This window comes from Coccinella septempunctata, chromosome 3, assembly GCF_907165205.1.
Source record: "Coccinella septempunctata chromosome 3, icCocSept1.1, whole genome shotgun sequence".
Lineage (NCBI taxonomy): Eukaryota > Metazoa > Arthropoda > Insecta > Coleoptera > Coccinellidae > Coccinella > Coccinella septempunctata.
Genome location: NC_058191.1, coordinates 35,153,839 through 35,176,645, shown reverse-complemented (window position 1 = coordinate 35,176,645; position 22,807 = coordinate 35,153,839). Strand labels below are relative to the sequence as shown.

The 22,807-nt window shown below is 33.6% G+C and overlaps 3 protein-coding genes across 6 annotated transcripts; 2 read left to right on the top strand and 1 right to left on the bottom strand.

Annotated features, from left to right (window-relative positions):
* Window positions 1-4,004: 4,004 nt before the first annotated feature.
* Window positions 4,005-14,727, top strand: LOC123309389 (golgin subfamily B member 1-like). The gene is made up of 8 exons (XM_044892487.1): window positions 4,005-4,157; window positions 4,229-4,584; window positions 4,680-5,746; window positions 5,800-5,895; window positions 6,692-13,653; window positions 13,787-14,127; window positions 14,237-14,403; window positions 14,457-14,727. Exons 2-8 carry the CDS (start codon window positions 4,238-4,240, stop codon window positions 14,534-14,536), a joined length of 9,060 nt encoding a protein of 3,019 aa, XP_044748422.1. The 5' UTR covers window positions 4,005-4,157; window positions 4,229-4,237; the 3' UTR covers window positions 14,537-14,727.
* A 459-nt stretch (window positions 14,728-15,186) lies between these two features.
* Window positions 15,187-17,184, top strand: LOC123309392 (glucosamine-6-phosphate isomerase). Of its 2 annotated transcripts, none has more exons than XM_044892494.1 (6): window positions 15,187-15,560; window positions 15,607-15,765; window positions 15,833-16,117; window positions 16,172-16,356; window positions 16,562-16,735; window positions 17,026-17,184. In XM_044892494.1, the coding sequence occupies exons 2-6, from the start codon at window positions 15,642-15,644 to the stop codon at window positions 17,071-17,073; spliced, it is 816 nt and encodes a 271-aa protein (XP_044748429.1). In that variant the 5' UTR covers window positions 15,187-15,560; window positions 15,607-15,641; the 3' UTR covers window positions 17,074-17,184. The 2 variants fall into 2 exon arrangements, with proteins under 2 accessions (XP_044748429.1, XP_044748428.1); XM_044892493.1 differs by having other exon boundaries at window positions 15,188-15,560; window positions 15,619-15,765.
* Window positions 17,185-17,354: 170 nt separating this feature from the next.
* LOC123309390 (T-complex protein 11-like protein 1) lies at window positions 17,355-21,831 on the bottom strand. 3 transcript variants are annotated; one of them, XM_044892488.1, is made up of 10 exons: window positions 21,679-21,831; window positions 21,324-21,450; window positions 20,274-20,547; window positions 20,064-20,207; window positions 19,704-19,823; window positions 19,503-19,626; window positions 19,164-19,327; window positions 18,631-18,815; window positions 18,404-18,570; window positions 17,355-18,252 (listed from the first exon to the last, which is right to left on the bottom strand). In XM_044892488.1, exons 2-10 carry the CDS (start codon window positions 21,443-21,445, stop codon window positions 18,050-18,052), a joined length of 1,503 nt encoding a protein of 500 aa, XP_044748423.1. In that variant the 5' UTR covers window positions 21,446-21,450; window positions 21,679-21,831; the 3' UTR covers window positions 17,355-18,049. The 3 variants fall into 3 exon arrangements, with proteins under 3 accessions (XP_044748423.1, XP_044748426.1, XP_044748425.1); XM_044892491.1 differs by having other exon boundaries at window positions 21,740-21,759; XM_044892490.1 differs by having other exon boundaries at window positions 21,606-21,740.
* Between the last annotated feature and the right edge of the window lie 976 nt (window positions 21,832-22,807).

Below are 22,807 nucleotides of genomic sequence, written 5' to 3'. Positions count from 1 at the left end.
CTAGGCAGCGCTGATTATATAACCGGAAATCCCAATTGGATCAGACGGATATAACAGGAGATATCGCAGATTGAAAATTGCAATTTTTGAAAAATGCCATTTCCAAGACCAAAATCTAAACGAAGGGAGATAGGCTTACGAAAATGCTCGCAATAGATTCAGCGTGTTCGAAAACCTATATTTCCATACCAAAATCTCAACTATCTGGCCCTGTTTAGGAGAAAATAATTTTTTTTGATTTTCCACTTTTCATTTTCGAGTTGACTTCGAAGAGCTCTCTGGAGTGTAATTCTCTATTGAATCACCAACTGTTTGGTTTTTTAGAATCTTCAAAATAGATTCTGTGCACTCCATACCCCAGGACAGTAATAGAACACCCCGATTTTTAGACAGAGTAGCAAATAGGTGATTTTAGGGGGGTCTAACCCCTTGCTCATTTCTGTGCACTCCATACCCCAGGACAGTAATAGAACACCCCCATTTTTAGACAGAGTAGCAAATAGGTGATTTTAGGGGGGTCTAACCCCTTGCTCATTTTTGACCCAAAAAATCAAGATTTTCGAAATCGAGTTTTTGTGCTAGGGTGGAAGCCTAGGCAGCGCTGATTATATAACCGGAAATCCCAATTGGATCCCACGAATATAACAGGAGATATCGCAGATTGAAAATTGCAATTTTTGAAAAATACCATTTCCAAGATGAAAATCTAAACGAAGGGAGATAGGCTTACGAAAATGCTTGCAATAGATTCAGCGTGTTCGAAAACCTATATTTCCATACCAAAATCTCAACTATCTGGCCCTGTTCAGGAGAAACTAATTTTTTTCGATTTTCCACTTTTCATTTTCGAGTTGACTTCGAAGAGCTCTCTGGAGTGTAATTCTCTATTGAATCACCAACTGTTTGGTTTCTTAGAATCTTCAAAACAAATTCTATGCACTCCATACCCTAGGACAGTAATAGAACACCCCGATTTTCAGACAGAGTAGCAAATAGGTGATTTTAGGGGGGTCTAACCCCTTGCTCATTTTTGACCCAAAAAATCGAGATTTTCGAAGTCGAGTTTTTGTGCTAGGGTGGAAGCCTAGGCAGCGCTGATTATATAACTGGAAATCCCAATTGGATCAGACGAATATAACAGGAGATATCGCAGATTGAAAATTGCAATTTTTGAAAAAATGCCATTTCCAAGATGAAAATCTAAACGAACGGAGATAGGCTTTCGAAATTGCCTGCAATAGATTCAGCGTGTTCGAAAACCTATATTTCCATACCAAAATCTCAACTATCTGGCCTTCTTTAGGAGAAACTAATTTTTTTCGATTTTCCACTTTTCATTTTCGAGTTGACTTCGAAGAGCTCTCTGTAGTGTAATTCTCTATTGAATCACCAACTGTTTGGTTTCTTAGAATCTTCAAAACAAATTCTATGCACTCCATACCCTAGGACAGTAATAGAACACCCCGATTTTCAGACAGAGTAGCAAATAGGTGATTTTAGGGGGGTCTAACCCCTTGCTCATTTTTGACCCAAAAAATCTAGATTTTCGAAATCGAGTTTTTGTGCAAGGGTGGAAGCCTAGGCAACGCTGATTATATAACCGGAAATCCCAATTGGATCAGACGAATATAACAGGAGATATTGCAGATTGAAAATTGCAATTTTTGAAAAAATGCCATTTCCAAGATGAAAATCTAAACGAACGGAGATAGGCTTTCGAAATTGCCTGCAATAGATTCAGCGTGTTCGAAAACCTATATTTCCATACCAAAATCTCAACTATCTGGCCCTGTTTAGGAGAAACTATAATAATTTTTTTTGATTTTCCACTTTTCATTTTCGAGTTGTTGACTTCGAAGAGCTCTCTGGAGTAAAATTCTCTATTGAATCACCAACTGTTCGGTTTTTTAGAATCTTCAAAACAAATTCTATGCACTCCATACCCTAGGACAGTAATAGAACACCCTGATTTTTAGACAGAGTAGCAAATAGGTGATTTTAGGGGGGGTCTAACCCCTTGCTCATTTTTGACCCAAAAAATCTAGATTTTCGAAATCGAGTTTTCGTGCTAGGGTGGAAGCCTAGGCAGCGCTGATTATATAACCGGAAATCCCAATTGGATCAGACGGATATAACAGGAGATATCGCAGATTGAAAATTGCAATTTTTGAAAAATGCCATTTCCAAGACGAAAATCTAAACGAAGGGAGATAGGCTTACGAAAATGCTCGCAATAGATTCAGCGTGTTCGAAAACCTATATTTCCATACCAAAATCTCAACTATCTGGCCCTGTTTAGGAGAAAATAATTTTTTTTGATTTTCCACTTTTCATTTTCGAGTTGACTTCGAAGAGCTCTCTGGAGTGTAATTCTCTATTGAATCATCAACTGTTTGGTTTTTTAGAATCTTCAAAATAAATTCTGTGCACTCCATACCCCAGGACAGTAATAGAACACCCCGATTTTTAGACAGAGTAGCAAATAGGTGATTTTAGGGGGGTCTAACCCCTTGCTCATTTTTGACCCAAAAAATCTAGATATTCGAAATCGAGTTTTTGTGCAAGGGTGGAAGCCTAGGCAACGCTGATTATATAACCGGAAATCCCAATTGGATCAGACGAATATAACAGAAGATATCGCAGATTGAAAATTGCAATTTTTGAAAAATGCCATTTCCAAGACGAAAATCTAAACGAAGGGAGATAGGCTTACGAAAATGCTCGCAATAGATTCAGCGTGTTCGAAAACCTATATTTCCATACCAAAATCTCAACTATCTGGCCCTGTTTAGGAGAAAATAATTTTTTTTGATTTTCCACTTTTCATTTTCGAGTTGACTTCGAAGAGCTCTCTGGAGTGTAATTTTCTATTGAATCATCAACTGTTTGGTTTTTTAGAATCTTCAAAATAAATTCTGTGCACTCCATACCCCAGGACAGTAATAGAACACCCCCATTTTTAGACAGAGTAGCAAATAGGTGATTTTAGGGGGGTCTAACCCCTTGCTCATTTTTGACCCAAAAAATCAAGATTTTCGAAATCGAGTTTTTGTGCTAGGGTGGAAGCCTAGGCAGCGCTGATTATATAACCGGAAATCCCAATTGGATCCCACGAATATAACAGGAGATATCGCAGATTGAAAATTGCAATTTTTGAAAAATACCATTTCCAAGATGAAAATCTAAACGAAGGGAGATAGGCTTACGAAAATGCTTGCAATAGATTCAGCGTGTTCGAAAACCTATATTTCCATACCAAAATCTCAACTATCTGGCCCTGTTTAGGAGAAAATAAGTTTTTTTGATTTTCCACTTTTCATTTTGGAGTTGACTTTGAAGAGCTTTCTGGAGTGCAATTCTCTATTGAATCATCATCTGTTTGGTTTTTTAGAATCTTCAAAACAAATTCTATGCACTCCATACCCTAGGACAGTAATATAACACCCTGATTTTTAGACAGAGTAGCAGATAGGTGATTTTAGGGGGGTCTAACCCCTTGCTCATTTTTCACCCAAAAAATCTAGATTTTCGAAATCGAGTTTTTGTGCCAGGGTGGAAGCCTAGGCAACGCTGATTATATAGCCGGAATTCCCAATTGGATCAGACGAATATAACAGGAGATATCGCAGATTGAAAATTGCAATTTTTGAAAAAATGCCATTTCCAAGATGAAAATCTAAACGAACGGAGATAGGCTTCCGAAATTGCCAGCAATAGATTCAGCGTGTTCGAAAACCTATATTTTCATTTCAACTTTCGGATATCTGACATTGTTCAGGAGGGAGAAGAACAGATTTATTGTTTTTCCATTCCATATCCTAGGACGGTAGTAGGACACCCTGATTTTAAGGCAGGGGAACATATAGGTCATTTTAGGGGGGTCTAATCCCTTGGTCATTTTTTTTTTTTTTTTTTAAATCGTGATTTTCCAAATAGAGTTAAGGTCTACGCCACTGATTTCCATTTCCTTCGGCCAACTTCTGTCAACAGTGTCAACTCCAGATGTTGGTAAATTTCTATGATTTCAAGTTGACGTGGAAATTCAGAAATGATGTTTTGACAAAAAACATAAGAAATTTGATATGTAAATAAAATTGTCCATATTCCTATGAATAAATCTATTTTTCAGTTGCTTATATAATTTCAGACATCATTAGGTGAGTTCCTTATTGACTTCTAATAAAATATGTGACACCTTATTGAATTATAAATGTAATTCTTTTTTTAGCTAGTTAAAATGCATAGGGGTCCCCAGCAGGACCCTGGAGAGGATCCTCCTCCCCAAGGGAGTTCCTTAGAACAGAGGTCGGAATCCCCAGATTTGAAAGATCAGCTTGAACATCAACAAGTTGTTATAGCTCAGTTTAAGGAGATGTTGCAGAAGACTGATCAAAGCAGTAGTATGCAAGAAAAAGTTGATAGGTATGCTTCAACCTTATCAAAGATGACGATGAGAGCTAAAAAGAGTAAACTGAAAAAGGAGAGCAGCGGAGGAAGTAGTGAAAAAAGTACTACTAAATCTGGAATGGAGACGCCTGTTAATGAGAAAATATCCTTACTTAGACGGCAACTAGAAGAAAACAAGTAAGAAATATATTGTTAATGTCATCTGTACAATAGAAGAATTTGGGAATGCAAAAAACTTATATCAGCAATGCCTCACTAAAATTATTTTTCAGAGCTAAATTAGCAGAACGGGGAAAGAGTCAAAAAGATATTGAAGAAATGGTACTTCAGTTGAAAGCACAATTTGATGACTCATTTCAGCTTATTCACGATACTTCCTCAAATTTTTCTATTCTAGAACCTAAAACTGAATATAATAAAAGTAGTAGTTCAGAGGAATTATATAATATTTTGGTGAATAAAGAAAAGAGAATAACTGACCTACATTCTAAAGTTCAGAAATTAGAGACAATGATACTTGATTTACAAGAAAATCTCAAGGAGAAAGATTGTGTTATAGATGCCAGAACTAAAGCTATAACTCTGATGTCTGAAAGTCTTTCTAAGAAAAGCAAAAACACTCAAGATGCTTTGGATGAAACCAAAGAACACATGAGGAAAATGCAAGAAGATTTTGTTAAGTTGGAAAATGAGATGAAAGCTAGGCAAATGAAATTGCTTGATGATTTAAGATTGAAAAACTTGGAAATAGCTGAATTACAAGAAATTAATGAAAATCTACAGAAATCAGGAGGAACCGATATTTCAGATGATAATACTAATAATTTGAAGAAAAACATGGAAGATTTGTTACATAAAATAGATTATTTAGAAGCTACAAATTCCAATTTAGAGAAACAAAACAAAGAATTCTCAAAAGTAATCGATGAAGCAGAAGGTTTCAAATCTCAACTTGAAGAATCGAGAGAAAGTAGTAAGATTGATTTAGAAGCAAAGCAGAACAAAATTTCCGAACTTGAAGAAATTATTGAAGGCCTAAAATCCGATATTTTAAAAAAACCAAATCTAGATGAAGACAAGAAGCAGGATAATGAAGTGGAGAAACTCAGAAAAGAATTAGATGACCTAAACAAGAACATGATAAAAGTAAAAGTTGAACATAAAAAAAAAATAAAAAATTTGAACAAGAAAATTGACAGTTTCAAAAAAATTGGTGATCTGAACGCCCATATTGTGAAATTAAGTGAAGAAAACGATGGTTTAAATGAACGAATTGCTGAACTTGAAGAAGAAAAAGGAAATTATCAGCTGAAGATGATAGATGAAGTTTCTCCAAGAGGTTAGTTGAATATTTTTATTGTTTTTCAATAAATTCATTATCTTTTTTTGCAGAATCTGAAATCAGTTCAGAGGAAATGGAAGTGAAAGTGAAAGAACTGTCAGAGAAATTGCTGGAAAAATCTTCTAAAATAGAAAGCTTGATTTCAGGTAAGAGGATATGTTGTTTGATGAGCGCTTGAAAATTTAATTAATAACTATAACTAAGAAACTGTGTGAATGCCACCGCACTTTTAGATTAATTCCTTAGTTCTTGGTTCTTAGGAGACTTCATAATATTTTTGTTCCTGGGTTGCATTCAATCAATCATGAGTCAGGTATATCGATTCAAAGCAATTTGGACATTTATTCCTTTTAGAGTTTTTTCGAGCATCCCCTGCTTAGACACAGGAGATGGCACCTGAAAAGCAATTTTCAATTTTTTTACACAAAAACCGAAAAACTGACTGAAATAGAATTGAGCAGACATTCTATGGGAGCAAGAAGACGATAAAATGAAATTTGATGGTGTTCCACCCTATATGACCTAACCGTTTGATGAATATTTTTTCGCATAAACCATTACTTTCAGAAAAAATTACAGCAGACCTTATATGTACCAAGTCAAGCTATCAAAAATTTATTCTTCAATGGTATAATATAAGAAAAAAAGTTTTTTGGTGAAACCAATTTCAGGGCTGGCTTCTTGCACCCCACAGGAGAACAACAAGGAAAAAATTTATTATTGCTTTCTTGCCATAGAATGTCTGGTCTTTCCGTCAGTTTGCTGGTTTCTGAAAAGAATTCTTGTCTCTACTCTTACTGAGAAAGAATCCAATAATTCTCTGCCTTTCATAATTTTTTGCGATACAATTGATACATTTGTGAATAAATGGCCCTTTTTAAATCAGTTACGAAATTTGCTAAACTCACTTCAGTTTCTTTCATTTCTCTTCTACTTTCGCAGAAAATGCGTCTTTGAAGCAAGAGATCGAATCATTAAATGAAAGACTGTTAGAATACTCCGGAATTCAGAACGAAAAGGTAACTTCAGAAATGTCATCCATCCAATATGAAGAAAAATTACATAAAGAAATGGAGGAAATGAAAGCAACTAAAGAAAAATTAGAAACTGAAAACGTTGAGTTGACAAATAGAGTTGAAACGTTGATGAAGGAAAAATCTGAACTTCAATCTAAACTAGAGCAGTATATACAGGAAAATATGGAATTGATCGACAAACTAGAAAAAATGAGTGCTGAAAAAGTGTCTTCGGCCGAATCTATTGAAATTGTTGAAAATTTGACAATGCAAGAAAAACTAGAACTTGAAGAATATCAAAAAAATCTGGATCCTCAGAGTGGAAAGCTCAAAATGAGCGAAGAACATCTAGAAGAAAATCCCGACTTAAACGATAGTGTGAACCGCTTAACGGAAGAAACATCGGAACTTCTACAAAAAATTGAGCTGTTCACTATAGAAAGGCGTGAAGTTATGGAGAAAATGGATTCTTTAACAACGGAAAATTCTCATCTAACTCTTAAACTTAAACAAGTTGAAAATAATAGTGAACTATTAACTGAAACATATGAACAACTTCAAAGCGAAAAAGAAAAACTTGACGAAAAAATAGATTCTTTAGAAAAGGAGAATGAATTGTTGAAACAAAAAATTGATACATTGAATAAAGATTATAATGTGAGTGAATTCAACAACTTGAAGGAAAAACTGTTTGATTTAGAGGGAGAATACATCAAGTTAGGAGACGACAATGAAAATCTACACAAAGAGCTCAAACGCCAATCGGAGCTGATTCATGAAAAGAATCGATTAGAAATCGAACTCAAAGAAGCAAATAATAAAATCTCGGAGTTTGAGACGCAATTGTCTGATAATCTGGAAGAAATAAGAACTTACCAATCGGTGATAGAAGAGAATAAAGAAGAATTTATAAAATCTGCTGTTCAAATCAACGAACTGAAAGAAATAATTGCTAAAAAAGAATCTGAAATAGAAGGATTCAAGTCTGAAGTTGAAAATCTGAATAAAACAATCAATAATTTCAATGAGAAAATAAATGAACTAGAGAACCAATGTCATAGTGGAAAAGAAAAAGAAACAACTATCGAAAATATGGAAAAACAACTGCATACTTTAAAGAAAGCTTTGGATGAAAACATAGGACAAATCACAGATTATGAAAATGAGTTAGAAGAAAATTCAAATCTAATAAAGAATCTCAACCAACAGATGAAGGAGCTCAGTAATAAAAATCTGGAGTTGCAGAATATTTTGCATAATAGAAATGAGGAACAAGAAAAGACTATTGAAAAATTGCAAGGGGAAATACAAGAACTACAGTCGCAAATAAGGTCCAAAGATGAAATGTTCCACCAAGTATCTAGCGAGATGAAGAATAAGTTCATTTCTCTTCACAAACAAACTGATTCCAACACAGAGTCACTGGAGGACATGAGAGAACCTTTACAGAAAAGAATAGAAGAACTCACTAACAAAAATAATGCCCTTGTGGAAAAAATGAAAAAACTTGCCGCCAACTTGAAAAAGAAAACTCAAAACTGTCAGGAACTTGAGAAGCAGTTGAAACTATCCGAAGAAAAATGGGAAACGGAATTAAAGGAGAAGGATTCATGGATAAATGAGGCAAAAGAAGAAATTAAAGAATTGAAGTCGAAGATAGAAATGTATCAAACAGAAATAAACAATTTGAAACATGCTATGGAGCAAAAGATAGAAAAAGACAATATTCAGTGTCAATCACATCCAGTTAAAAGTGAAATGAGTCTTCATGATGAACTTTTGGGAAGTAATTTTGTTCAAGAAACATTCGCACAACAGGATGATGACAACAAAATTAAAGAATTGGAACTCATAGTAGAGACACAACAAAATGACTTAAGCAGTTATAAAGATAGAATTAGTGCATTGGAAGAAATGTTATCTAAAATGGATGAGAAGAAGAAAACTTTAGAACAGAAAACCAATGAGTTAGGTGTGCAGTTGGCCGAAAAGTCGCAGAGCTTTGAAGAAATATCGAAGACTGAAGATTTACTAGAAGAAAAAATAACGAAATTGTCGAAATACAATGAAGAATTAGAGAAAAAACTTGGAGAAATTTCCGCAAATAATCAAAAATTAACGAACGAAAATAATAAACTCAGAGAATCCGCAAAGAAACTCAAACAAAAACTCATCGTTGCTCAAGAACGAGTGAACGAACTATTATTGGTGAAAGAAAACTCTTTGCAGATCGAAGAGGAACTCAATAAATCAAGAAACCATATAATAACTCTCGAACAAGATATCCGGAAGCTTGAACATGAAAAAGTTGAATTGCAGGATTCTGCAAAAACGGATATCGAGAAATTGGATAACGATTGGCAAATTCAATTCGATTCGGTGATGAAGGAAAAATCAGAACTCTCTATATTTTGTGAAAAACTGAATGAAAGAATTACTGAGCTAACAGAAACAGAACAAATTTTATCGGATAAAGTAAAGGAGTTAGAATCCAAACTGGAAAAAAGTTTTGAACTCCAAGAATCCAGTGATTTCGAACTGTCATCACAAAGGAATGAAATTCAAGCTCTGAAGGATGAACTAGATAGGAAGAATGAAGAAATAGATAATCATATCGTTGAAATAAGACATTTGCAGACTTCAAAACAAATCGAGCTTAACTTTGTGAATGAGATAAAGAAAGAAAATGAGCTTTTGAAAGAGAAAGAGAATGAGCTGTTACAACAGTTGAATGCTATCAAATGCGAACTTGAAGAAACAAAAAAAGATGCAGACGAACTCAGATCAGTCAGTGAAAAACAGAGACTTGATGCGACCGAACCTTCAAACAAGGAAGAAACGCAAAGTGTTAACCCTCTATTTTCCTGGACGAGCCATGAAGATCCATTCAGTTTTGTTGAACAACAAACAGCATCGATCCTTCAACAACCAAGTGATTCTTTGGGGACTGTTCAAGATAAACCGAAGGAAGAAAAGCAACTGGTCATAGACAATCCACCAAATACCGAGGCAGAACTTCAGCAAAAAATTGAAACTCTTGAATTCATGTTGAAAAATGTGGAAAATGAAAGAGATGAAATAATGCATCAGTGCACGCATTTGTCAAACGAACTCATGAATATGGTATATTTGGGTCAAAACCCAGCTGCTTCCCAAAACTTAGAACCGGTAAATGAGCCTCTATTCGAGAAGAAAACTGCCTATTTATGTTATCCTGAAGATAGTGTCGAAGAAAAAGAAGAAGTTTTACATTCAATCGAGACACAAGTTGTTTCACAGGAAACTTCTGAACCTTCTCTAAATGAACTACAAAATATCGAATTCACAAGAACCAGAGATTTAACCGATTCTACAAACCCATTCTTGGAGGATCCAATTCAGAGGAAGGAAGCCTATTTGTGCCACCCTGATGATACCAAAGCTTCTGCCGTGCAAGTAGAATCTTCGAAGCCATTGGGAAGTAGTCCAGATGAAATCAACATTGATACTTTCGGTGAAAACGATGACGGTTGGGGTTGGAGCCCCGAAGAGGCCAAATTAGAAGAACTACAAAATCAAGAATTTGAAAGTAATCCTCTTCGAATGAAAATAATCGAACTGGAAGACAAAATCAAAGCTATGGATGCTGAGAGCCAAAATAAACAGAGAGAATTTCAAGAGTTGCAGGTCAAATCTGGAAAATTAATTAAGAAACTAAAAGAGTTGAAGGTACAAAATGAAACACTCAAAAAGGGCAAGAAGGAAGATGACAGTGACATGTTCAATTTGGAAAGTGCCATACAAGAAGAATTGAAGTCTCAGATCGAAATTTTGGAAAAAAGGATTGGTGAAATGGTGAATGAACTGACCAAAGAAAAAAATGAAAAGCAAACATTACAAAAGAAATTAGAGACTCTATCATCTACGAACCAAAGAATGATAGAAATGAGAGAAAAACAAGATATCGAAATGTTGATGTGGCAGAGGAAAACGGAAGAATTAAAATCGAAGTTAGATCAACTTGAGTGGGGAGAGAGTGAAGGAACCCCAGAAAAATCAAAAAGAAGTATGAATTCAGATAAGGTGAATGAAACAGATATACTGAAACTGCAGAATACGATAGCAGAAATGAATGAAACTATCAAAGAACTCACCTTAGACAATGAAGAACTGCAGGCTTTGTTAGAAGAACAACGAACCCTTCGAATAACTGCAGAAAAAGCGAAATCTGTTGAACCAATTCCAGATAACATGAAAACTGAAAGTGAATATTTGGAAATGGTCCATCAGAAACAAACACTTGAAGTTGAACTCAACAAGGTTATGGCTGAGAAAGAAAACCTTAATGAAGAACTCAACCGTATATCTTCTCATATGAAAACTGAAGAGGAATTCAAGGAGATACTTAATCAAAAACACGATATAGAAGAACAACTCAAAAGAATTAGTTCCGAAAATGAAATATTGCAGAGTGAGCTCAACCAACTTATCACAAGTATGAAAAGTGAAGAAGAATATATGGAAGTTATAAATCAAAAACAAATACTTGAGAAAGAACTAAAAGAAGTTACAATCGAAAAGATGAAACTCCAAGAAGATTTCAACAACATCATTGAACGAAACAAGGAACAGAACGTAGAATTGGAAAATCTCTTGGGAGAGAAATCACAAATGGAAAAATTAATTGCAGAAAAAAATAGTATTGTGGAACAACTCATGCTCAATTCAGAGGAAAGTAAAGACAAAACCAATAAATTGAATGAATTAGAGAAGGAAAAAACTGAAAGCGAACTTAGAATCCAAGAATTGACAGAAAAAATAAATAATTTAGAAACAAATCAACATGGAGTTATGTCCCAAATTGATGCTCACATTTCCAACCAAAAAACTCTAGTGGAAGAAATAAATGACAAGAACGATATCATTGAATCGTTACGAAAGGAGAAAGAAAATTTGTTGCATGAACTGGACTTCAAGGATCGTGAAATAGAAAATATGAAATTGAAAATTGAGAATGAATCTTCATCTCTGAAGTCCGAAGTTAGTAACCAGATTCAAAATATGGAACACTTGATTCAAGAAAATCAAGAGCTTACATCTCGTCAGAAACAATTGGAACAGCAAATTGAAAGTCTCTCTAAGCAAATTGAGATGAAAGAATCAGAATATCAGATTCAATTAGAGAAGCTTAACCAGGAATGGCAAATTCTAGTTGATCAGCGTGGAAGTGATGTTGCAGAAAGTTGGAAACTTCATTTAGACATGAGAGAAACTGAATTTGGTGAAATAGAACAGCGGTTGAAGAAGGAAATCAACGATTTGGAAGAAAAATGCAATAGTTTGGTAAATGAAAATAACGAACTGAGAAAGAATGTTGACACAGAAATCAGAAATGAAGTCGATCGAATATCTGCATTACAGCAACAAATTAACGATCGTCAACAGTATATCAATGAACTATCGCAAACCCTAAAGGAAAAACAATTGAATGTTGAAAATTTGGAAGAACGAATTCTTCAACTTCAGAATGATGCACGTAGTTTACAAGCTGTGATTGAAGAAAAAAATGTTAAAATAAATGAATTAAACATTATAATTGAAACCACACAAAAACAATTCAATGAGAAACGAATCATCGTCGAGGACATCGTTAGTATCTTGGAGGAAAAGAGTTCATCCCCTATATTATTTGACCTTGAAAGTATAAAAACAGAACTGAGAAAACAATTGGATGGTGCTATTAGTCCAGGTGAATTATCTAGCTTGCAGAAAGACTTAATTGAAAAAGATTCCATGATTTCTAGTATAAAAAAGGAATTATCAGCGAAAGAAGAAGAAATTGCTAAATATGAGGAAACAATAAATAGATATTCGAGGGAAATTGAAAAATTGAAAGAACACATTGCGAACTCCAATTCAGAAGATCAACTGAGGTATTTGAATGATGAGCTTAAGGATAAGGAAGTACACCTGTTGAATATACAAACAGCTCTCAGTACAAAAACGAAAGAACTGGAAGAGTCTCAGCTATTTATTGAAAGATATAAATCAGCTTTGGAAGAAAATGAAAAAGGAATTAAAGAACTAAGTGATAGATTAGCAGAAAAAGAAGGCATTATTTCAAATTTGAACTATCAGCTTGAGGAAACTAGAAACTTGAGAGCAAGTGACGATGAAAATACTCAAAATTTGCAATATAGTCTTCAACAATGTCGGATGCAGTGCGATCAGTTGAGATTAACTTTAGATGAAAAATGTTCACTAATTGATGTAATGAATGCGGAACTCGAAAAACAACACAGTATCCATGTGGAACGGGAAACTACCATGGAGAAATTAAAGTCATATGTTGAGGAATTACATAACACACACACCAGTGAAAAAGACTTAATAGAAAAATCTAAAAATGAAATAATAGCTGCACAAGATCAGGAATTGGGCAACTTACGAAATCAACTGAGTCAGTCGCAAATATCTTATGATGAACTTAAAAAAGAGAAAGAGATGTCCCAAGAGTCTGTTGACTATTTGCAGTCGCAAATTGAAGAACAGAGTAAGAACATTGTAGAATTAAGCTCTCAAATAGAATCCTATAAAAAACTCAATAATGAGCTGAGTCATAACCTGAACGAATTAGAGGAACTTCAAAAGAAATACGAAGAGCAAAATATTCTTTTGAATGAGGAAGAAAAACAAATAGACGAACTCAGAGCAATCATCGAAAATCAAGTAGTGAAAATCGAAGACCTGAAACAGAAGCTGTACGAGAAGAGCAATGATTATGATTCTTTGATTGCGGAACTGGATATTAGGAAGAGTGATTTCACGGTCGCGGCTGAAGGAACTAGGCCACCGATGGGCCAGGGAAAACTTATAGGGCCTTCATCCTCAGATGATTTAAATGAATGGGTGAGAAAAATTTTTTAGTATAATTTCTCAATCAAATCCTTATTTTTTTTTCATTTAAACGCATTTTTTTGTTATATCTATTATTTCTTCATCTTCATCAATGTTGTTAACGCTGAATTAATTGATCAACTAGGTAACTAGATCAGAACTGGACATCGCTCTCTATATGTTACATCAGAGGGATGTGCGATGTGAAGAATTGACGGTGGAGTTGACTCAACTGTTGGAAGAAAGAGACACCCTTCAACTTCGGCTTTCGAATGCTTTGAGAGAAAAAGAAGAGTACAAAAGAGTTATGTCTGATGGCGGGAAAGAGACTGACATAATTTCAGGTGATATAAAAAGCTCGCCATCTAAAGGTGCAATACCCAAGGGAAAAGTATCAGATATTGTTCTGAGCGCTAGTGGGGCTGAAGTAGCCATGGAAGCACAAGAATCCTCCGTGAATATATCGGAAAATCAACTCGAAAATAAGTAAGGATTTTCTAGTTAAAAATTTACTTTCAGTCGTCTTTAAGGGAAAATCGGGAGCTCTATCTCTATGATAATTATTACGTTGTGTAATAAAATATCGTTTTTACAGATTATCGGAGCTCAAAAACATAGGTTACAGAAGAGATAAAACTCTACTGGATGAACAGCAACAAAGAAGGTTGCAACAGTTGTCATTTATGCAACAACACATGGATGAAGCCTCTAAGTTGCCTCCTGAAGCAGCCGCTCGATTAGTTGATGCCAACTATACCCTATGTAAGTCAAACCGAAGGTGAAATTAACAGTCTTTCAATAGTTTTTTTTTTCAGCTCGTGATGTTCAGAGTCCTTCCAAAGTCCTTCTGAATTGGTTGTGGGGGCGGAGCACTCCAAAAGTTAATGATTTATAAGTAGTGTATAATATATATAATTCGTGCCTAACTTTTATAAATGTGGTTTAGTGAAAATGTGCGAGTGAAAAAAACCTAGATAAGCTATTAAAAATTTTGTAAAAATTTTTATGCCTTGTTTAAAATTGTAATATAAGAGCATTTATCTTTCGAAAATGTGTATATGTTAATAAATATAATTTTTAATGGAATTACTGTTTTCTCTATCAACATAGGAATCTTTCGATGGGAAATAGGAAAAAACTTATTTGAAAAATCAATTCCTCGCAGAAAGCTGTGAAATAAATCTAAATCTGGACATTTTTATACTGATGTTGAACTTGGGCAAGAAGATTTTTGTGGATAAAAGTACAAGAAACTAATAATTAAAATTTTTTACATAAATTTCGAAATCTTTCTGAGTTTCTTTCGAATTTACACAGATAAATGAAGGATTAGAGATCTTTATTGGATTCCTTTGAAATATGGACAACCTATATTTTCAAAAAAGTGAATATTATTGAAATTTGTTCAGTTTATATAATGATTGGTCAAAGGAGGTATTAATTACCTACTAATTTGAATCGAAAACAACCAAGGGAAAATATTTAAATGTGTTTTTTAGCAAAGAAGTGTTAATTGGTTTGTAAATGAATCAATATTCAAATGTGTGAAGTTCTTGGTGTAAAGAAATGTATGTTCCGCAACCTAACCTAACTCAATCCAACCGAAGGAAAAATGCGATATTTTTCAAATCAAACTATAAAAATTAGAGGCTTTCTTCAAATCTGAAAAGGGCGTTACTGAGTGTCTGGCGTTAATTCTTTCCAATAAGTTTTCAGAGTATTGTGAAAAGTGGGTTACTTGTGCTCATGACAACTTTTACCCGCTAGGTTTTTGACCCCAAATCAATTTGTTTTGTTACTTGATACTGCATTTCATTGTTAATTGGAAAGATAGCATATCACTTTTTAAGATAAAGCTTAATCTTTCTGCACTTATTGAAAAAAATTCGAGTTGACTTAATACATCATTTTCAACCAAGGTGAGTAATGAACGGATTTTTCTCAACTTTAATTGTTTATTAATAGCACTATTCGCAGGTGGTTTTATTCAAGTTTGAAGAATGCGTTTGATTATTCTTGATGACGCTGCTGCAGTGGGAGAATGGGCAGCAAAATATGTTATGAAACGTATAAATGACTTTAAACCAGGCCCAAATAAATATTTTGTTTTAGGTTTACCTACAGGTAGAATACCAATGAACGTTGAACCCTTGAAGTGCTTAAAAATAAAAAATTATTATCTTTTTCTCAGGTGGCACCCCGTTGGGTATGTACAAAAAACTGATCGAGTTTGTGAAAGATGGAAAGGTTTCTTTCGAGTATGTTAAAACATTCAACATGGATGAATATGTTGAATTAGAAAGAAATCACCCAGAAAGTTATCACTACTACATGTGGAACAATTTTTTCAAACATATCGACATCAAGCCAGAGAATGCTCACATCTTAGACGGAAATGCAGAAGATTTATCTGTCGAGTGTGAGAATTATGAGAAAAAAATTACTGAAGCGGGAGGCATAGAACTATTTATTGGAGGTGAAGAATTTCTCATCTAACCAGATTCAACCATTATGAATGTGTTTTTAATAGGTATTGGACCAGATGGACATATTGCTTTTAATGAACCTGGGTCTTCCCTTGTTTCTCGAACTAGAGTGAAGACTCTAGCTCAAGATACTCTAGAAGCCAATGCTAGATTTTTTAACAATGATATGAGTAAAGTTCCCAAGCAGGCCCTTACTGTAGGTGTTGGTACAGTCATGGATGCTAAAGAGGTAATTCGTATTGTTTAAATATAACGCTCTGTTCAGTTTTATTACTACAATTCTGTGTAATATATTTCACATTTTTCTTGGTTTCCGAAATTTCATGAGCAGAAAATACTTTGTTGTTGATATTATATCCCTGGAGATGGTGATATACTAAGCTAGCTACTAGCGCCATCTAGCTGCATCCTCACGACTTACATTGAATTTTCAGGTATTAATTTTAGTAACTGGCACTGCAAAATCTTTTGCTCTATATAAGGCAATAGAGGAAGGTGTTAACCACATGTGGACTGTTTCTGCCTTCCAACAACATCGCAATACAATAATGGTATGTGACGAAGACGCAACCTTAGAATTGAAGGTTAAAACAGTTAAATATTTCAAGGTCAGTAACATACTTAAAATATAAAATGTCTATGAGCGAACTGATATTTCTAAATTTTTTATTTTTGTGGAAGAATTTATTACAGATAACCTTGGACACTGCTTTTCACATCATCATTTTTCTAAATCAAAAATTTTTTTTAGATGGCTTTGCAAGATCACTTGAAGAATATTGAAATATATCAGGGGAATAGAAATTGAAGAAATAATTCTGTAATCAGTTTCCCTCTCTTTGTATTACGTGAAATAATACAATAAAAATAGTCATTTATGATTTTACCATTTTTTCAGGGACTGAGTGCTTTGCATAATCAACTTATAGGGCAATACATTGTTTGAATGACCTACAACATTCTTTACTGTGAATTATTTACACATTCATATTTTATAAAAAATTATGCGATTATATTCTCAAACTATTTTATATTAAAATTAAAGAGTTTTCTCCAATCTTTCTTTCTGTCATAACCAAACTCTGGCACTCTAACTAATTGTCAAAATTTTTAGTAGCCATAGGGCAGGCAAAGCTTCTCTTAGAACTAGTGTGCTTTGAAATTTGCCTGCCCTTTGGTAACCAACAATTTTGACAATTCATTAGAGTGCATGAAAAAAAAAACATAATTGGTTGAATGTATAATTCATTACAAACCGTATCACATCCATATATAATTATCATTAGGTTCAACTACAAGATTATATTCATTTCAATTAATAAAAAACTGATATTTGAGGCACAATAAGTTACAAATCACGAAACTATTTACTTCATATTAAAATTAAATATTATCACTATCATCTAAGAGCACAACACAATTTCAAACTTTGTTAAAATTTCTCTGAATTACATGACTATACTAGTCATCAGTTAAAAATCACAATAAGGAAACCCGAAACCAACAATAAAATATTTGCAAACATAATAACAAATCAATTCACTAAAGCACCTCGTTACAGAGAAATATGTTAATTTATAACACAAAAGACATAACAACAGAAAGTTTTTTACTGAAACTTTGAAAATATTTCAAAACGAAATTCTAAACAATCTCGTGGAAAAGCATAAACTGGGTTGAAAAATTTACAGTTTCTCTTTGTGAATAGATCCAAATCTTTGGAGAAATAAAATCGAAATCGAGAAGAACAGTAAACAAACTCTTGTGTCATTCAAATCTTTCTATATAAAAATACAAAAATTTATAAATTCAAACTACAAGTTGGTATATCAAACAATTCGAAAAATCAATTTTTTTTAAATTAAATAAGTTGTGCCAACTGGGGTTGAGATTTGAAGTACTTATTAATAAAAATAAGATTCTCATTGGGGCTTTGGAATAGCAGCTGCGACAATATCGTAGTAATACGGACTGAAGACGGAACAGTTGTGCGAGACAACTTTCAACATCTGACCAACAATTTGCGTGAGTTCCTTCTGGAGAGACGAAAGTCCTGATGGAACCTGTTGGGGGGCTGCTGTAGCTGATTCGATTATTTCATGATAGAAATCATGTATTCTTTGTCCTATGAAAGAAAAAATTATGGGAATATATCTATGTATCTTTTTCCCGTTTGAACTAGAAAATAGCATTTTAATTCAGTACAAAAAGGATTGGAAGCGATTCATTTCCTCCAGCTTTATTGAAAATCCTACACTATTCTGTGCAATACTCACTGATAAGAGTCTTTATACGATTATCTGATTTTGCAACATCTAAAATTTGTTGTTTCAAAGCATCAGCAGAGGATTCGTTCAACTCTGCAAATTGGTGTTTTTTCTGTTCATTTCTTATATCCTGGACAACCTGTTCTGCAACATTTGGCAGAAGATTCTTGCAATCTCTAGAGAAACAAAAAAATTGTTTGAATTCATGAAACTCCTGTTTACTTCTCTTAACTTACTCATCATTAGTCATCGACTGTAACAATACGAAAATATGGTCCTTCAGAGACATTTTAAAGGAACTTATTGATTGTAAGTCCTGTCCAGCACTTCCCAATGATATGAGAAGTATTGTACCCATGACAACAATTCGGTTTGTTTTCATTTGCAAATCTTGCAATCTTCCCACATCCAACATGAAGGTCTGAAAAATTGTTATAACCTAGTATTACAAACAATAAGAGGTCAGGTTATAAATCAAAATTCACAATTGATACAATTCTCTTTGTTGCGCATGTCAGATAGATCATATTCAGTACTTTTATTTATTTATTTCGCTGGATGATGGTGCAACATCTCAATTTGCTGTTGATTGTTTTCATTTATAACTATTTTTCTAACTTAGTTGTTTGGAAAATAATAAAACTTTTGATATATTTAAAGGTGCAGTAAAATTGAAAGAAAATAGTTTGAGAAAGATATAAAAGGCATTAATAAACAATCTGAAATTTTATATCTCATCGCAATGCTCAAAATACAATTTCAAGCATACCTCAGGATAGGGTTCCTTCTCATCCCACTCCAAAAGGTCAAGACAAGCTCGACTGAAAGCTTTTTTGACTTTCTTCTTAATGAAAGTGTCATAATCTTCACCTTCAGGCAGTTTCTCAACCTCTAAATGCTTAAGTAACCATTTTCTTGTGAACTCCAAACCATCTGGAAAAAAAAATGTAAATGTAAAAATTATTCATTTCAGAAACAAAAATCGAACTACGTAAATCTATATTGTTATATTCTAGTCCTTTTTTATTCTCGTTTCCAATCTGAGTACAATCAAGAAACACAATGTAAAACAATTCATCCCTTAATTATTTAAAATCAGACAACTGACCAGGCTGTATGCTCAGAAAATCTGCAAATTTCTTCCTTTCTAAATCCACACTCCTGGCAATAATGTCGGGTTTTGCTTGTTGTAGAGTGAAATTTGCCATATCAAGTTGCATCAAATCTAAAGTCTGGAGAAAAAGTTCAATGTAAATTAAGTTTAATATGTCAATTGACTTGTTATTTCACTAATATCCAACATATTCACCTCTAAAATACCCTTGAAGGTCTCAATCACATCTGTTTCATTTTGGAGTTCCTTGATTTTCTCATCTCTAACCGGAGCACAAAGCTTTTCCATCACAGACAAAACGTAATGAGCATAATGCTACAAAAAATAACATATCTAGTGTTATAAATAAATAAATACAATCATCAAAAAACGCTGAAAGAAAATCGTAGCTTTTTGCTTAGCTTTGAATTATTATATTAGGATCATTGTGAAAAATTAACAAAATTAGATACTATACTGATAATTTCTACTTAGAAAGCATTTAGTTTAGTCTGTAAGGAAAATGGATAGTCGACTAATATACAGATGAAAAGATGTTAACATGGAGATAATTACCTCAAATTGTAATGACCCATTTTCAGCTTGCTGTTTTATAAGGGCAGTGTCTAATACTTCAGAAATGCGTTGTTTAATCTTAGTATGCTGAGGTAAAAGCACATTGAAAAGTCCTTCTTTGATGTCTTCCAGGAGAACAAGGGCCTAGAATAATACTTATAAAAGTTTTCACTGAAACTTTCGAGGACCAAGATGAAGAATATCATTTACCTGTCTATAACTCGGTGGATTTTCAGCTAATTCTGTCCTTAGTAAATCCCAAAAGGCTCTGTGCATCGTATCCTTGATCATTTTTTGTATGGTGTTTGGTGCAGGCTCAGCCCGCTGTAATTTAAACTCTTCATCCACAACTATCTGATGCACAAGAGCCATATCTTTCATACTGTTAGCAGCTTGCATTATTTCTTCCAGTGTTACGAATTTTGGTGGAGAAGCAGCGGAAAGACCACTCATCACCATGAATTGTTGGGAAGTTGTTCTTTGCCTTATTTGAAATAAAAATTATTACAACTTAAAACTAAACAATGAAAGAAAAAATGTCCCATATTGAAAAAACTGACCTCTCCATTTTTCACTGGTCAACCAGTAGAAGGTATCAAAGAAAGTGAGATATAGAGTGAACAATAGAAATCATTTCATGTTCACTGGTTCGAATTATAACAGATCTCTTAGATTCACTTTCACTTTTAATGAATTAGAAATGCAATATGCCACAATGGGTTATTGTAATAAATGCAATTGATGTAAAGCTATTAATTTGAGTTTAACATTAACAGATTCGTATAAGAGTCAGAAAAGAATTTATTAGCTGTATGAAATTGAAGTTATTTTAAAGCTATCCTGGAATTACAGAAGCCATTGGGTAATAATCTAAAAATAACAACTGCAGATTATGTTGATGTTACTTATATTTGGGAACATTAGAAAATAAGAATTTTCAGACTGCAGAATTTCAAAATTGTGATGGTAGGTAAACAAGTTTCCAATACAAGTTTCAGTTTAAATACAAAAAAGTTTTCTCACATATGAATAGATATATATAGCAACTTTAACAAGACATTTTCAATTAATTCATAAATTCTTCATAAAATTTACAACCTCAGAGTACTCAATCAAATTAGGTAGAATTATGTATATAATATTTGAAAAAATATTCTTGTCAATTTGTACATTGTACATAATTGGCACTGACATTTTTTGGGTCTTGGCAACTTCAACGCAAAGACTCTATTTTAATTAAATGAGAGTAATTTTACTCACCTTTTCCCTGTGTTACCATCTTCACTTCCAGCAGAGCACTCACTTTGGGTTCGTACCCTAGAAAACACTTCTTGCTGTTTTGATTCGGGGTTAATTTGCCCGTCTTCATTGTTATTGTTCATAGTACCTATTCGTTAAAATAAATCATAAGAAACGAAATAATTCTAGTACTGAGAATAAGCAGTAACAAATTGAAGGGAATGCACTTAGATATCAGGAAATTACAAGATGGAATTTGGACAATAATGTGTACTAGAATTTCAAAAAATTTAACGGGCTTACAGTAGATGAACAGAGAAAATTAAGTTTTCAACTTATTGCGTAGAAAGGGATTCAACAATTCATAATTACATACAGAAATTTCAATATTTATCATCAAATACTGTTACACTCCCAGCTGACCAATGTTTATTTACCTCAATACTTGACAACGCAATTGTCAGCCAATGGGAGTTTTATTTTTTTAAGGTTGCCGTTCTGCCTGTGCTTGTTAAATTCAAACTTGAAATGATTCAAAAGTGCGATCTTCCTGCTTTTCTCTCCTTGTGTATTCCGAAAATGGTAAGACTAGAAAATTAAAATGATAATATGACGCATTCAACTGCAGTTCCTCGACCTGTCTGGGGTTGAAAACAAAGAAAGTGCAAGAGCTGAAGGAGGAGTTATGTGCAATGGAAATAATGAGTCATACGAAATAGAATAAAATGAATATGTTTCAGACTAATATTATTACATGTCTTGATTTTCAGTTGCTTTTTTTTTTAAAGTCGAGGCCGAATTGTCTAATAAGCAATTTTCGAGATGAAAAACTTACTAACTAACCATAATAATTCTAATTTGAGTAAGAAGTTTCGTATATGATTCTTCATTTTAAATACCCCACAATAGATTGCAATAAAATACATTTTAGATTCTTAAGTCCCACATCCAAAAGCAATATTCTTATTCTAGAGTTAACAGTGAGTATCCAAGTAGTATGCGATTTTTGCACCATGCAATCAAAGAAACAACCTCTTTTGTCCCTGAATATGAGAAAATCAAAAGATGGAAAGTAAAAATAAATCTGTAAAAAATTATCGAACGAACAAATAAGTATCAATAATAATACATTTTGTTAATGACATGGGCCATTTAAAAATTTAGCATAATTCCTTAAATGATAGGTATTAATTTTATTAATTATAATTGATTGTTGTTCTTCTGTTGCCTTTTCCCTGCCATAGAATGTCCGTTCAATTTTTTCTGGTTATTTTTCCAACAAGTGTGGAAAGTGATTCGCACAACTGTTGTCCGAACGTCCCGAAGCTGAATCACTCATGAAATGAGAACACTATTTTTTCTACAACATTTTCTTCTCCATTTTCGTCCACCCGTTTCAGTTTCTGAAATATCACTTTCCCGCATTAGTGCGCCAAAACCTCACCTTCCGTAGGAAAGAATATCACTCCCTTAAATGGAAGGAAATGGAAGGTTGGTGGTTTCGC

What these genes read in the sequence shown, in the direction of transcription:
- LOC123309389 (XM_044892487.1), top strand. Translation starts at nt 4,238, where the DNA reads ATGCATAGGGGTCCCCAGCAGGACCCTGGAGAGGATCCTCCTCCCCAA. An exon ending in AGATGAAGTTTCTCCAAGAG is followed by an intron (nt 5,747 to 5,799) that starts GTTAGTTGAATA and finishes CTTTTTTTGCAG; the next exon opens with AATCTGAAATCAGTTCAGAG. An exon ending in CAGATGATTTAAATGAATGG is followed by an intron (nt 13,654 to 13,786) that starts GTGAGAAAAATT and finishes TTGATCAACTAG; the next exon opens with GTAACTAGATCAGAACTGGA.
- LOC123309392 (XM_044892494.1), top strand. Translation starts at nt 15,642, where the DNA reads ATGCGTTTGATTATTCTTGATGACGCTGCTGCAGTGGGAGAATGGGCA. An exon ending in TGTTTTAGGTTTACCTACAG is followed by an intron (nt 15,766 to 15,832) that starts GTAGAATACCAA and finishes TCTTTTTCTCAG; the next exon opens with GTGGCACCCCGTTGGGTATG. An exon ending in CAGTCATGGATGCTAAAGAG is followed by an intron (nt 16,357 to 16,561) that starts GTAATTCGTATT and finishes TTGAATTTTCAG; the next exon opens with GTATTAATTTTAGTAACTGG.
- LOC123309390 (XM_044892488.1), bottom strand. Translation starts at nt 21,445, where the DNA reads ATGAACAATAACAATGAAGACGGGCAAATTAACCCCGAATCAAAACAG. An exon ending in AGAAGGAACCCTATCCTGAG is followed by an intron (nt 18,816 to 19,163) that starts GTATGCTTGAAA and finishes ACAATTTTTCAG; the next exon opens with ACCTTCATGTTGGATGTGGG. An exon ending in TCGTATAAAGACTCTTATCA is followed by an intron (nt 18,253 to 18,403) that starts GTGAGTATTGCA and finishes TTTCTTTCATAG; the next exon opens with GACAAAGAATACATGATTTC.